General features: G+C 40.3%; 1 protein-coding gene across 1 annotated transcript in view; it reads right to left on the bottom strand.

Moving 5' to 3' along the window:
- Nucleotides 1-14,921: 14,921 nt before the first annotated feature.
- Nucleotides 14,922-16,319, bottom strand: part of LOC118430686 (TRPM8 channel-associated factor 2-like) — a 4,628-nt gene continuing 3,230 nt past the window's right edge. The window contains exons 3-5 of the mRNA XM_035841675.1: nt 16,189-16,299; nt 15,910-16,008; nt 14,922-15,458 (exon numbers count right to left, since the gene is read on the bottom strand). Of these exons, the coding sequence (XP_035697568.1) occupies nt 15,198-15,458; nt 15,910-16,008; nt 16,189-16,299 (471 nt within the window). The 3' untranslated portion in view covers nt 14,922-15,197. The remainder of the gene's footprint in view (nt 15,459-15,909; nt 16,009-16,188; nt 16,300-16,319) is intronic.

Raw genomic sequence — 16,319 nt, 5'->3', positions numbered from 1 at the left:
AAGTATGCGTAAAACTTAGGGAATGGAAAAGAAAGAAACAAGTAGAAGTCATGTAGTACTGACATCTTAGTTCTCTAAACAGATGAAGTCATACTTCGCAGGATTTGACATCATTTACAATATGTATAATGTTATGTGAAATTAATTTACGGCAATGTATTTTTGGCAACAGTCACAAGTGAACGTTCCAAACATGTAACTTGTTCTGACAACAGTTGGCGTTGAACCACATATTGACTTGTTTTACAACCAACCTTTCTTATATTAACAAAAAAAGATTCATTTGATAACGTCGACAAGCTTTGGTTCTTTTTTCAAGTTTGTCATGTACATTTGTTGAAGACAAATAAGTAATAAAGAACTTTCCAAGACCAAGGTGGCCTTGGTTTTTCAACCTCGCGACATTTGCGCTTAGAAACCAGCTCTGAACTACATGAACCTACTCCTTTACCTGAAGTTCACGTGTGTTGATTCACTGCTGCTCTTAATGTGCATTAGTCAGAGGGACACTGCCTTGGTGAGCCAGTCTCTCCATCACCTGAAGTGTCCACCGCCTCCAGTACTACATCACCGAGCTGCTGCCATGCGTGCCAGTCTGCCATCGCTGAAGAAGCGCTGCCGACTCAGGTCTATGTCTGGTGGAATTACGGTACTTGTTACCTCGGTGGACTTGATACAGTTTTTCAATATTTCATAATCAAGCTGTCAGAGCTGAGTTCTGGGTGGTTTGCGACCTTGGCAGCGACACCTTCGTCTCAACGTGCCACCTGGGTCCGCCCGAGACAGATCTATAGGCATACCCAGTCTCCTTGAACGGATCGTATTGGACGATATGTAAAATTCATAGGGTGACGGTCTGCCGCCCTTTTTCAACATCGCACACGGTTTGACTCATAAAACTTCGCCGGCTGAAATAATTGAGTGAAGTTGGCTGTGGAAATCTATCTGGATTTAGTACGTATTCTATATTATGCTTCAGTCTATATATCTCTCTGACAGTTTTCCCTGTCTGCCATGTCTCCTATACATTTATCAAATTCCACTCATCCAAGAGCAACGTACAACTACAACAAATGTGTATGTTTATGAAGAATAGAGCACTTTTAAGATCTTAAAATATCACAGACAAGTTCATGGGTCCCTTGTTAGTTTTCTCCTTTTTGTAGCTTACCAGCGTGAAATGAACCATGTCTTCTTCTATCTATTAATCAGCTACTAGTTCTGGAAAACTCAGTCTAGAAGCTCATGCCGCGTTCCTCTCCCTTAAAGAGGAATTTCACTCCCGAAGCGTACTTATCTTATAGATGATATTTTTGTAGATACAAAATTAACTCTCAAACTCTCTCTGCATCCGACTTTTCACAAAGTTACCTCTTTTGTCTTTTCGACAATAATACTTTTCTCAGTGCAAGTATCCCCATACGGACCCACTTCTAACATACGTGTACTGCGCCGTATTTGATTTTGCCAGCCGACTTCTCCGTTACTTTTTTTCGTTAAAGTTAGTTGTAAAGCTTGACAAAGAAGTCAAGTGACTATCACACATTTAGGGAGATGTACGAAGATTGAAGATTATCTCATCTTAGAATAGAAATTAAGAAGTTGGAAGTTATTCAATGCAAAATGCTGCACCAAAACTGCTTGTGTGACCGACATCGGGCACAATTTCTTGCTAACGGTTGGGGGATCTTAGCTAACGACAGCAGTTGAGCGACTATCAGATATTAAGGAAGGTACACAAAAGTTTGGCTACAGCCCCTTTGGATAGAGAGATTTAGCCATTTCTAAGGACTATCTTGCTATCGAAATAGGCTATATTAGAAATTTATACATCACGGGACAAATTACTACAGAATGACCAACAAATGATAATTGCAACTTTTCGTTCGCGATTCTGATGACGCTTGTGCCCACACACACATTTAGTCGTAGCTTTACTACTTAATAATTAATCCTAAAGCATCATAGTATCGAAGTTTGTACTAGTACCAACCGGTACCCGTTCCCATGGTCGATGTCACCCCCACCCCCCCATGTACAATTGAAAAGGTCCTCAAAGGGAATTTAAGAGCTCTTTCGCCACAATGTTTGACCTGCGTTTAACCTTCAACTTATGGTAAATGTGACCAAACAAACTTGATCCAAGCATAACTATTTATTCTCCGAGGAGTTAAGATATCCGCTTCTGGAGTAGAATGCTCCTTGAAAGATGTTATAGTTATTGTTATTGGGTGGGCGACTGCTCAATTGTAAGGAGCTTACAATAGAATGATTAGTTTGTTTCATAATTCCAATAGTTAAATGTTTTACTAGCTTCAGAGCGTTCCCTCCATGGCCACGTCTGACAAAAACACCGCCCAAAAGATTTATAGTGACCTATGCACAGATCTATATTTGGCTTGCAGAAAAGGACTTTGCCCGATGAAGCTCGGTGTGCACCGTTTTCGATGTCATTCATTCATGACCACCCGTCCTTGCGCCAACACCGAGCGCGTTTATACCTCCCGAACACCGCTAGATCCGGAAAGGTTAGCCCGCTCCAAACTCAATCAAGATGTGGGAATGAACGGCTTGCTCGCCATTCCGCCTGCTGCATACAAATGTGAGATGTCAAACTGTAAATGCAGTTGAATGATAGAAGGGAACGATCGTATCTTAGCACTGTTTTCTTCAGTGCTATCAGAAATGGCCAGCATGAAGTTATTGTTTGACAATGTAAAAACGAAAAATGATATTACAGTGAAGTCAGATATATCAAGATCGAGCAAGGGCAAAATAAGTCTTTACATTCTAATTCAGGAATGTGTCGTCTATTAATATTGCATCCCATGGAAAAAAGGGTTTACATCACCGTTTTGAAGAGTAGTGACTTGAAATGGAGTCCAGCTATCACTGGCATAGCTCGAAACAGTGCAACGTCTGAAAGAGTGTGGTGCCCGAAACAATGAGGTGTTCAAAGGTAGTAAATAAAACGGCCAGATCATCGACACTGAACTTGAAAGATCGCAGGTAATTTCGAAATCGATAAGCGCATCCGATGAGAAATGACCCATCCTTTATCACCTGATCACAATTAGACATCATATTTTTCATTATCGTATTTCTATTTCTCTTTCACCGCATCAAGTACACACCATGTATGTTTATGTCCACACTCCTCGGGCCATTTTAAAGACGGGTCTTATTTTATTACAAGATACTGCCAAAATATTCAGATCTTTTTATGCTGTTATTCCAACACATGGCAACAACTCACTGTACAAAGTCTTTGCGGGTCTTAATGTTGGGAACCAACTCACTTTTATATGCATCACCAGTAATGAGCTCTCTCGTAGTGCGGGCGACACGAATTGTAGGTAATATGTCAAAGGTGAGGGCCCCTGAGAAGTAAACAGACTGTTCTCGACTATTGTTTTCATATGCGTTCGAATGCCCGGTACGTAATGGCGCCTGCAAAATGGTGGGAAGTCAGTGGCCTTCACCTTTGACCTTGTACCCACAATTCATGTCACCCACACATGCGTAGTGAAATCTGCGAAAGAGCTTATTGCATTAAAACCCAAGTGGCCTGAAATCGAAGTACAGAGCTTTACCGCTGGTTACTACAATATGTCTTTACCTTATAACCGGGTTTCCCATCGCCCTACTTTTTATCAGCATTAATTCCAAATGTCCCACCGGGCCTTTCAAAGCGGTAAACTTTGGCTTGACTTAAAGAGCTTTTGATAATATCTCAACTGGGAATGGATTGGACTAACTCGTAAGTAGAGTAGGTCACTTTATCGACAAGGAAGATGACCTGGTTTAAAGGAGATATATTATTTTTACCCTCCCATGTGGATATTTCTTCACCCATTTGCGAGGGCACTAACTAGGTGTGCTCAATTTAACATGAGGTTTCGGCAGAATAAACGGCATTTTGCTAGATTTCATTTAGCCTCTGTCATCACTCTTTTCGTGTATCTTATGTGATTAGAGACGAACAGTAGGGGCATTTTATCTGGGATTGAATCAGGACTACGAAATTTCGTGGTTAATAAATACCTGATACAAACTCAATAGGATGCATTGTACTGATTTTCAGAGCCAAAATGAAATACGTTTAACCCAGAAAGACACATTGGTAGACTACGGCTGTTTCAGTAATTCATTTTATTCATTATTCCTTTTTGTGAAGTCAGTTTATATCTGGTTCCAAACTTCTGGAAGGGGAGTAACTGTTATTTCACATTACTCGATACTTTGTTAGAGTGCATTGATCAGGATATTCATCTTTGTTTTATTAAATCAACATCACAAATAAGGTCATGGACGGCAAATTGTGTTTACTTAGGCAGTTGTTCTTTTCTTTGTCGTATTTTATTGATCAAGTAATACTGGTTGGTATATCGTATTTTCAGTCTACGTCCTCTTGACCCAAAATTGGACAAATCATAATAATTGGGCAAATAATAATAATAACGTTCATAATAACGTTCCGTTCACAAGCATCAAAGCCCACTCCTATTATTTCCGTATGACAATGAATACCCAAGTGACTTGGGACAATGATTACATACAATGTATAGGTATGTAGATAATATGGCACTACTTCCTTTGATGTGCTGTGATAAAGATTTTTTCTAGTTGTGCATTTACACCTGCACGTCTATTGATGGCTGACGGACAGTCGACATTGTGGCTATGAAACTTTTCTGTTATCGTTATTGGGTGCTAGTCTCTACCAGACTCCAGACACCTGAGTGAAATGAGGAAAGTCGTGGAAAGTGTCTTTCCAAAGGGCAAAATTTCGGAGCATATCAGCGTTTTTGAACCCCGTCCCTGTGGTTCGAGCCAAACACCTTACCGATTGCAACACACAGTGCCATTTTTTTCGTTATTCACTGTAGACAACACACCCTAGCGATCGGTATCTGCAAGACAACCATGTTGTCCAAACCCTACATCCACGAACCTGCAGTTGAGGCTGCTGATTGTTTCGACTTGGCGTCTGGCCAATCACCTTCCAATGTGTTACAAATGTATGGAACTTGGGTGATTGTTCATTTGTAGGTAGAAGATCATTGAAAAAATCAATGGCCTGCAAAGTAGAGGATTTGCTGTGGAAAATATCTTCCTGCGCCCCGCACGACAAAGGCCCATGTGTCAACTCATGTCTCTGTATCACCATCTGTCTCTGATGATGTGGGTGCTTTCTGGACGTTTTAACGATTATCTTTAGACCTAGTTATTACAGAGAACAAACGTATAGACAAGCGTAATACGATGATCAACATATGGCGATGCAATCATGGAAATCAAAGAAAGAAAATCTATATCAACCCAGTAAATTCGTTAGACTCTTTGCGAACTGCCAAAGCAATCCATTGTGCTGTCAAATAAAATAAACAGTAGTAAACTAAGATTAGAAGCTTCTGAAATTCTTTAGTGTTTAGATTTACAGATGTTTTGGGTTCAAAGATCCGTTCGTCACGAAATAATCTAATATTGAATTGTCTTCTCCATTTCCTCTTGCAGTACAGGGAGACGACATCTTAGGTCAAGAGGTGACAGTTTTCAGCTATTAATTCAATTTCTTGATTTTTGTCGAATGTTTCTTTTCTCCCACTGGACTAAAACGCCAGTAGATTAATACGTGCTGAAATTGAAAACGACAACAATGTGACCTAGTTTCGTTTTTCCTTATTTTAGCGCATGTCTTCCTTTAACAGTTGACCATACGGTCATAACTAGTGATGTATTAACATTAATTTTCGTACGAGGATGTTAACAATGATTCCATAAAAATTCACGATTCATGATATATATCACTGCCGTTATGTTTGTTAGCACCTTGCATTTGTCATGTGTATTGCGTTTTCTTTTCCATCATTTGGAGATGTTTTTATTGACAAGAAAATGTAAATCAATGTAATTGAGCCATGGCATACATTAAACATGCTCCTTATCTGATGATACACTGGGCGATTGATTTAATTGGAAAATCAACCCAGATTTTCGATACGATATACTGGTACATCAGATTCCCGTGTCTAACAACAGATACAACTTTTACGCAGTCTTTTTGTCACTGTCAACTCCGCCTCTATATTAAAAGGTTTGAAACTACAAGCTCAAAACTACAAGCTCAGTATTTTACGCGTGTTTGGTGGCATTTCTATGTATCTTTAATTAGAAGAAAAGGGCAAACACAGATCATAAAATGCGAGGTACAAAATGCAAAAACGACAGATTTATTGTTCTTGTCCTTACAAAAATTAAAATTCCAAGCTCAGTATTTTACGTGTTTTGCGGCATTTTCTAAAGTATGTATCTTTTAATAGAAGAGAAATGCAAACGCAAGTCCAAAAACCTAATTTATATTATTCTTGCCTATACCGTTATTTTGCTTGGAGATTAATATAGAGGGACAGACATGCCAGAGATCTGCTCACTTATCATATTCCAAGCAGCCGTCAGCCATGTGATCAAGAAAGGCCTACCCACTCTTGCTTGTGTCGCATAAGGGTTAAACCACCCTTGACTCGACCCCAGTTTGGCACAATTAGGAACTGTTGATCTGATTATATGGATGACGTCCGCGCGCGGATGTTTCCTAAAATAAAATAAAACTTTTTAACCATACTGTAAATCGTACAAAGCATCTTCACAATTAGCAAATCTATGCCGTGGATTGTTGCAAAGACAAATATCGGAAACGAATTTTCCGAGAAATAGAATATTCCGAGGTCAAATTACACGAAAAAGAGCAAAAATAAAGAATCTATTGTTCGGCATACCGCATTCTGTGTGTTCAGTCATTTGTTCAAACTTCCTTGCCAGTTATTTTTTTTATAATGAAGGTACCTTTTTTTGGCCAAACATTTTAATTAGCACGCTAGCATCAGTTTTTTTTTTTTACTTCCCACAGGTTTTCATACATATAACCAAATAAACATGGCCTAACGTTACGTACAAACTGTGTATGAACGTAAGGCAGCGAGTGCAAGGAGCCTCGGTAGAAAAAAAGGATGGTACTTAGGCTACTCATTTTTCCCGAGTATTGTGAGAAAATAGGTGTAAATTGCCTTTTCAAAGGGCTCAATCCACTATTCGAACCTAGATTCCTTTTTAACACCCCTGATTACATTGCCCTTACCCATGTAAATTTAATTATACGGATTACATCGGCATCGTCTTTTTTTGTAAGTCATTCAAAGCATTTGAAAGGAAATATATGGTTCAGGCGTAAAAAATATATATTGGAATTTTGGAAAACATATACTTATGTTTTGGAATGCCAACGGCTATGCCAATGTCACAGAAGATGAAAAAACTAATAAAAATTTCTTGTTTGGCATTCCATACTTTGTGTGTTTGTTCATTTGTTCAACCTTTCTGGCCGCTTTAATTTCATAAATTAATGCATATTATTTGGCCAAACTGTTTTATTCGCACGCTCGCATCAGTTTTTAGATTCCCTGGGGATGCAGTCCATTATAATCAAATCAACCTGACCTTATCACATGAACATCAGCAACAACTCGTCAGGTGGCGCTTTTCCTTTTTTGCTTTGAATGCAAATTTGTGGCCATAAGAATCATAGAATGACCATGTTGACAGAACCACTGCTATGCATATTGTGGGCCACCAAATTCTGATACGGTAGAATCCTGTTAATTGCATGACCGATTCGTCAGTACATTTTTGCAGTTATCATGATCAGGTCTAGTCTGCCTATTCATTGTCTCACAACATTATTTTTACCAGAAACCACGATTTCAAAGGGCTAGCCCTGTTAGCAACGACAATGACAATACAGATGGAGTTGACATGGACAGCATGATAAAACATTAAAGATATTGATTTTTTTTCATAGTTCATGAAAATCATTTATTAAGTATTATATAAGCCCGAAAAGAGGTAAAGCCGCTTCAAACTCTGGTTTACGAAACCCCCATGCAGGACCCAATTGTCCTTTATTAACCCCCACTTCCCTAAAGCTAAGGGCACTACCCGCCGCACGTGCAAATACGTGCAATCTACGTGCCAAAACGTGGGGAATCTTTAGGGATCCGTAAGTGGTAAGTACTGCCTCCGTACGAACTCGTAGGGAATCCGACGGATTTTGGAGCACGCAGACACGCCGTAGAACTTTACGTGCAGGCAAAACTTCATCGGGCCATCGGGCTGCGGATTCCCCCCCCGTACGTGCCAGTACTGGCGACGCGCTTGCCCTGTACGTTTTCAGAAATACGTGGCTGACGTGGCCTCTCAAAAAAAACGTACGGACAAATTGCAAGTACGGCGGGTTGTGCCCTTAGCTGAACTGAACACTTGCCAGTGCGCTGTCAATAATGTCTCATTGTACACCCTGCTACACATCAGCGTAGTCTACCTCCCAATCATCGCTTTCTTCATCTCTGAGTCGTTCAATCCATCACTCTATCGACCCGACAGGAGAGTCAAGTGTATCGGCGTCCTTGTCTTGTGCTAGTAGCCATTCGTTCACCGGGAAATATGGATCCTAATGTACTTGTATAGATCTGAAGCAGACGCAACACTGGGTGCACTGTTGCGTGGCTGTAGTCTTGCCTGCAATCAATAGATATTCATTATGTTCTTCGATAGTGTTAATCGTAGTTTTCATCTTTGAAGGAAACAGTAGGCATTAACAGAACGTTATACGGAGACTTTTATTGGAATTTGTGTGTAAACCGTGTGTTTGTGCTTGAGTGTGTGCTTGTGTGTGTGTGTGTGTGTGTCTTTGTGTATGTGCGTGTGTGTGTGCGTGTGGGTGTGTCTGTGTGCATGTGAGTGTTTACTTGTGTGTGTGTGTGTGTGTGTATGTGTGTGTGTGTGTGTGTGTGTGTGTGTGTGTGTGTGTGCGTGTGGGTGTTTGTAGGTGCGTTTGTGTAAGCGTGCATGCGTGCGTGTGTGTGTGAATGTGCGTGTGTGCGTCCATACGTGTGAGTAAGTGGAACTATGGGAATGGAGGGGGCGCTTTAATACCACATATCTCCCGAAAACTTTAGAAAAGTTGTTGGCTCACCCTAGATGAACTCACTCACTTTGTGATGTACTTTTAAAACACGAGGCTCCAAACGCTGATTTGAAAGAAAATCAAACGTCATAACAAATTTGACACTTTTGTATGAATGACAAACGTAAATCTACCATCAGAGTGTTTTCTAGCAATAACATAACAAGGAATGACGCGCATAAAGCCTCGAGTTTTTCGCCAGACATAACAAGTAGCTGGAAAAACACTTCGTCTTCGTAAACAAGACATTGTTCAGACATCATTTTGACGCACATGTTCTTTCATACGTAGACGTGTTTGCACATCATGTTCGATTGTTTTTAATGAGTATAGCTGAAAAAGTTTGTCCTTGTAGAAAGTTTTGCAAAGTTTGTGAAACTTGTTGCATATTCTTCATTACAGAAATGGAAACCGCAGTACTTGAAGTTGAATGTTTTCGTTTTGATCATGGTAGATAACATAACATGGGCGAAAACTAATAATAAAAACTTTCTAGTATTATCTTAGGATTTACTAGTATCTTACCCTTTCCGACAGTTCATTCAATCTGTGGAAAGCGAGTTGTAAAAACTTTCTTCACTTAACCTTAAGTTTGAAAGCCTATTAATTGGCTATCTTACTTATATCTTAACGCCTTTATTGATATTATGGTTAATGTTTGAAATAAACGTCTATGAAATATCCGCGATACTTCTGAGACCTCAACAGAAACAGCCTGGTAGCAGCTGCTAGTTATAAAAGTTGCTGTTGTTGAATCACCATCTCAAGTGGTTTTCGTTATAAGAGAAGAGAAACGTGTACACGCACGCATGTACACGTGTCATGCGCACATGTCATAACGTCTTCACACAGTGTTAGAAACTACGTCAATCGAGGTAAAAAGAAACTGAAGTAAAAAGAATAAAAGGCCTCAAACGCCAAGCAAAAAGTAGCACACACCAGAGAGATACATCCCGAAGAAAACATGGCGTCCATGCTGACCGTTCTTGTGATGGTTTTGGCCATCTCTGTCATCCCAGCCCAGGGCTATATGCCCATCACAGGGGTAGGTTCTTTCATTTTTTTATTCAATCCAGTTTGTCAGATGTTTAGACAATGACGCTGTCGACAACTGCGTAGGAGTTAGGCATGTAAGTATGTTGTCATAACTTGAGCTTTTTTCGTTTGTATCTGTTTCTAGATTGTATGAGGAAACATCAAAGGTTTCTGTTCAAATTATTTCAAGTGCATATGGTTCTGGTTGTTGTTAAATTTTAAAACGTTGGGCGTTTTAATCCCCAATCTTGTGGGTTGGAGTTGATTAGGTCTTGGATATTGAGCGTTAATGCTCGGAGTTGTAGAAAGTTGTAGAAAGCTTCCGTACCGCTTTATGGGGCCATGCACTAAATCTTACTTATTTTGGGTGACTAGGTTTTGGCGAAAAGCAACTCATTCTCCGTCACAATTGAAAAACAGTGAATACTGGCTGAAAAGTATTATCATTTGCAAAACTTATCCACTAGTCTTAGTTGTGTTGTATCATATCAGATAAGATTAGAGCAAAAGATTTACGCCCCTACAGAAACATTTCTAGAACGAAGCGAAGTTCTCATAATTATTTGGGTACGGCAAAGGTCCCACCAGCGCCCGTCAGGGATGTAGCCCCGAGTCACAGATTAGTCCAGGAGGACTGTCGGACACCGGAAGATACCCGTCGGTGTTCCCCACGGGTAGGTCATGATCACGGCGTCTATTTGTTACTGGGTCCCGGGTTCATTTTAAGTCCAACTTGAAAATTCAACTCAGTGTCCGGCAGTGCCCCCAAAATACTCTGCGAGTCGCAAGGTGTCCCATGGGGCAAGGTAGGGGTCACGCCCGAAATGCAAAGGATCAACCGCCCGAAATGCAAAGGAACAACACATAATCTGCCCGGCAGGGTCCGGACGTTCCCTTTTCTAAGAAAATGCATGTGTTTCCCAATTGTGTACAGCATCGTCTTCTTTTAGAGTTTTGAATACAGAATATTGGCCACACCACATAAAAAAATCTGACGCGTCGGCAACGAACAAAAAAAGTGGAAGACGGCCTCAGTGTTACGCACTGACATAGAGTGATGGTGATGATGAGTTAATGCATGGCCGATGTTGTTTAGTGATTTTTTAACAGAGAATCCAGACTCATACGCATGGCAGAAGACAATTGAATCCGTAGGAAAGAACTGTTTTCCTGAAAGAAGTGAAATTCCGTTGTTTTTTAAAAATCTTTTTACATTGATGTGCTATGGTCTTGATGTTGTTGTGTAGTTTTGTTCCTCGGATGCTGAATTACTACATCAGTAGTGATGTTGAGGATATGATCTTTGAACATTTCACTCCACCGTCGTCATTGTTACTTGTCAGATAAACAAAGCATTGTTGTTGTTGTTGTTATTGTTAATTGCGGTTGTTTAGATTTCTTCCGTGGATGCTGAGTGACTACATTTAGTAGTGATGTTCAGGAGATGATCCTTGAACATTTCAACCGTCGTCAGTATTAATTGCCAGAAAAACTAAGCATTTCTTGTTGTTTTCTGGTTTAGCTTTGTTCCTCGAATGCCGACTGCATCAGTGTCGAGGTTGAGAAGATGATACTTCAACAATTTCCTCAACCGTGTACGTGGTTAATGCTACTTGCTATACACAGGCATCTTTGCCAGATAAACTAAGCATTGTTCCTGTTGTTATTATCTAGTTTTGTTCCTCGGATGCCGACTGCATCAGTGCCGAGGGTGAAGACGTGTCCTGCTGCGCCCAGTGGAACATCAGGATGCCGGTGCGGGTCTGCAAGCCTCTGCGGGAAGTCGGCGAGGTGTGCCCGGTGAACGCCCCGCCCTTCCCGCTGATGGATACCGAGCGGCAGACGTCCTTCTGCCCGTGCCACCAGGGCCTGACCTGCCGACGCGTGCGGGGCCAGACGCTGGTGGGCCGCTGCCAGGACGTCGGGATCATCGCCGCAGCTCACTGATAAAGATCAGAGACCGGATCTTGACATTCAATTACTTCTTGCTCCATCTTTATTGTCAACATCCTTAGAAAGCCTGTATACAAACTGTGTTTTTGAATACTAATCTGGTATCCAATTCCCAGGGAAATCCGTTATTCTGTGTCATATCTCAATAACAAAACGATTACTCCAAATCTTCTTCAAGCTATTTCTGTTTTGAAAGGTAGTGTATATACCTCCAAATTTTCGACGGCTGACAGTCCATCTTGTTCACGGAGAGTGACCTAGTCTCGATCTCGCGAGAGAGCACGAGATTAGGTTTGGCGTGTGTAAATCATCTGCCTCCTTCTCCCGTGACTGATGAACTTCTTCAACAAAGCGATTAGTTTTCAATGTGTTCATTAAGGTGGCATATCCAGGTAAATGATATTTCAACATGAGTCAGTCTCTATAACGAAATAAGATACGGAGGTCAGTTTCATCACTTTTCGTCAGCGTAACTTAAATGAACTGTCAGAACATATCAATGTTACTGTAAGATGATATGACTGGAAATATTAATGTTTATATAAGAAGGAGACTGATATTTGTATTGCCTTAAATAGTTTATATTCCCACACAATTGTACCATTCTCACCCCCATATTTGCGAAAGATACAAAAAAAAATACAAATTACATTTTGATATTGATATTGAAAATCAAACTCAGTGTTCTAGCTAGCGTCCGTCCTTCCATCCTTTGACGGGATTTTGCTGCCATTTTGTCCTCTTTGTTGGACAAAAACCGCTTGTAAAGATAATAACGGAACCAATCTAAGTCTGCCAGCAATATTTACCTCTCAAAATCAAAGAAAAAACATTTTAGAGGGTTAAGATTTCAAACTTTTCCCCCTAGCTGCCCTAGGATTGTTGCGCCTTTCGTTCAAAATCCAGGGGAATCAGGCTGGCTAGAACACTGATCAAGCCATTTCAAAACTTGACTATTTTTAAATATTTTTTTCTAAAAGGGAATGCTTTCACCGACTTTAGTTTATTCTATGAAGGATGATTTGGAGTTGGTCAGAAAGTTGCTGCAAAATGTAATGAATTCAAAATGCCGTATGTGACCGACACTGGCAGTCCACGACGATACGAGATACACGTTTCATGACTAAATACTTCACGCATTGATGCCTTATGTATCGTGCTATAATTTAAAACATGCATATAGTTTCAAACATGTTCATAGTTATAGAAGGAATAGTAATGATATTAATGAACATGAACTACACAAGAACATCTCAGTGAAGATTATAAAAGTAGTTGCTGATTTTTAATCTGGTGTGTCCTGGTATTCAAAAGGCACATCAAGCGTTACAGCATAGAATTCATGTTTATTCAGTATTAAACACTAATAAATAAACATATCTATAGAAAATGTCACCTTTGTCTGTATTTCTTTCTCCGATCCACTGTAGTATATGCTAGAACCGTGTACAACATTGCCAAAAACACCAATCGAATGTTGCGAGTAAGATGCCGGTGTTTCATGGTGCCCAGGGCAGTGTATTTCTCAATTTACTAGTTCATTGTACTTGCTTTGTGTTCGACAATATCATGCTAAAGGCGTTGTTATGGCTAGAAGTATACCAAAGAATAAAATTCGTTCTCTGTCGATGATCGTGATCAACCAACTTTAATTGGCATTCATTGGATTCATTTTAGGCCTGTTTTTCAATATGGTCTTCGACTCTGTACAAAAATAAGCTTAGGACAAATAAGTCAAATAAAAAGTGTCAGTGTTTTCTTGAACTGTGCTTAGTCATCACACTTGTTTAAGGAAAACATCGTCCATTTGTTCTCTGCTGCAGGACCAAAGTTACATACCAGGGGACCAAAATTTGACCTTCCATACACCTGCAAACATGTGAAATATCATTGAAATCCATGTAATTGTTTTTGAGCTTTGTTGAGTACCAAAAAATCCGGAAAGACAAACAAACACACACACACACACACACATGTGCACACTCAAAACTATATCTCCATTTCTGTGTAGATAAAAAAAGATGCACATAGGGCAACATTGGCTGAAATTTTAGAACCTGCTTTGAACTCTCACTTAGATATTAGTTGAAGAAAGCAAAGTGTTACAAGTACCCTCGAGCTCGAGCGAAGGAGCATCGCAAGATATACGCCAGTTAGTATTACTTGATACTGTTTTAGTTTTTAACCTACATGTACTTGAATAGTCGCACACTGTATTTTTTTCATTGAACTATTTCTTTTATTGACCATGACATAAAAAGAACTATGATAATCACACAAGAGTTCCGAACAACATCTGCTTCACTAACAATGCAAACGACTTTACTTCCCCTCGAATTACTGTTATCCGTGAATATATATGATTATACACCAAATAAATAGATAAATACCACGTATACGTAGTTGATACGCATCATGAAATAGGTGATGACGCCAACGTAGGAAAATTGAAGAGACTAGAGTCTGTTTACAATTCGATCAGATGCCATGCCCTAAATGATGACCCAAAACTTCTTCATACAGAACCACTTTCCTCCTAACCTTAGAAATATCTCAAAAGACACAATTCTCCAACACTTATAGTTCTAAATTGCCGGATATGACTGTCACCAACTAAAACCTTAATAATAATTTCACTTTAAGATTATAAAAAACTTCAAAGCTTCCAATGTTTTAACGTACAGAGCTACTTTCCTTTATTTTCTTGGTACTTTTATATTGCCGGAAATGACTGTTTGTCACCAACTACAACCTTAATGGTAATTGCACTTAGATAGAAAACTCTTAGCTCAAATCAATCAATACCACACCCATCTTAGCTGGTGTGTTACGCCGAAGGGTGGTTATACCGGCTATATAAATACAGATACAGATCTATCAAGTACATTGAGCCCCCCCCTTTTTTTGAAAAACTACACAGTAAAACATATATTCTGAATTCTAAACCAAAGTACAGGACTTTGTATTGTAAGGCAACTATCTCCATCATGGAAGCTAATCTGTGTTGGTAGTAATCATAAACATAGTAAAAAGCTTTCTTCCAACACAAATGTACACACTTCCTGGTAAGTTTGACCAATTGCTGACGACACGTATACGGATGATCACGTGTTACTAAGATCACGTGTCCGTAACTCTCGCGAGCTTACGTTCTGAAGTGATTGGATATCAGTATTGATGATCCTCTTCAGGTCTGTATGTTGTATTTGCCCCTGATCTCCGCTAGCCGTTCCGGCGCGAGGGCGGTGAGATCGTCGTCGGGGAGGAACGCCTCCAGTCCCGAGACCTGGGCCTGCGCTTCCTCGATGTGTGGGAAGCCCCAGAAGTCGAAGAGTGGAACCAAGTTACGGCCGACCTCTTCGGAGAAACGGACGATCCACAAGACGATCCTCTCCTTGTTGTTCTCCGGCTGTTTCTTCTTGGGATCCTTTTCGTATTGACGGAATACCTGTGAAAATTGGTAAAAATAGGAGTAAGGACATTGGAAGGGAAAAAATTAACCAACATTTTCTTACTATATAGATGATTTTTCCATATAAGATTTTTCTGTGCCTGTTGTACCATAAACAACCCGTCCGAGAGGCTAAGTAGGGGTCACGACCGAAAGTGTAAAGAACAGCCCGTGAACTGCCCGGCAGGAGCCCTTTTCTACTTCTGACCCAAGCCTTAGGACTACGTCACATTTCCAAACAGGGGCCCAGCCGGGCAGCTTCCGTGGACAAAAAGTTTTGTTCATGGAACTACACAAAAACCAAACTACACAAAACGTAAAGAGAATAGTCGTACTCGTAGGCATTATTTGTGTATATTCTTACATATGCTTTTCTATATTTCATCTCCACAAACAGCCCGGCCAGGCCCCAGTTTTGAAATGTGACGTTAGCCGCTTTAGTACCGACCTTTTTATAAGGTTCCCAGCCAAAGTGGTGAGCTAGCTGGGCGTACACGGCCAGGGCTATACCTGCTTTCTTCTTCCACACATCGTGTTGAGCGCCGTCCTGAGGGGGTAGTCAATACAAACACTTATAAACAAACAACAAAACAATGCTGATGTAACCGTTGGCTAGAACTGAAAGACTGATTGGTTTATTATCACAGAAGAAGAAAACATACCAGCAAAGACATACTAATAACTTTCAGGAAATATAACATGTTGAACAGCGAAGTATAGGGCCTACCTTGAAGAACTGTTCGATGGCGGGCCACTTGTTCCGTACCCACGGATGTCGCCAGGGGTCTCTCTTAGCCACCACATCCATGGCGTGTAGGGTGAACACGTTACATGTCACCTGTGCGTGTAAAACAACAT

Source organism: Branchiostoma floridae, chromosome 14, assembly GCF_000003815.2.
Source record: "Branchiostoma floridae strain S238N-H82 chromosome 14, Bfl_VNyyK, whole genome shotgun sequence".
Taxonomy (NCBI): Eukaryota; Metazoa; Chordata; class Leptocardii; order Amphioxiformes; family Branchiostomatidae; genus Branchiostoma; species Branchiostoma floridae.
The sequence above is the reverse complement of the archived record's forward strand: the minus strand, read 5'-3'. Positions and strand labels throughout refer to the sequence as shown.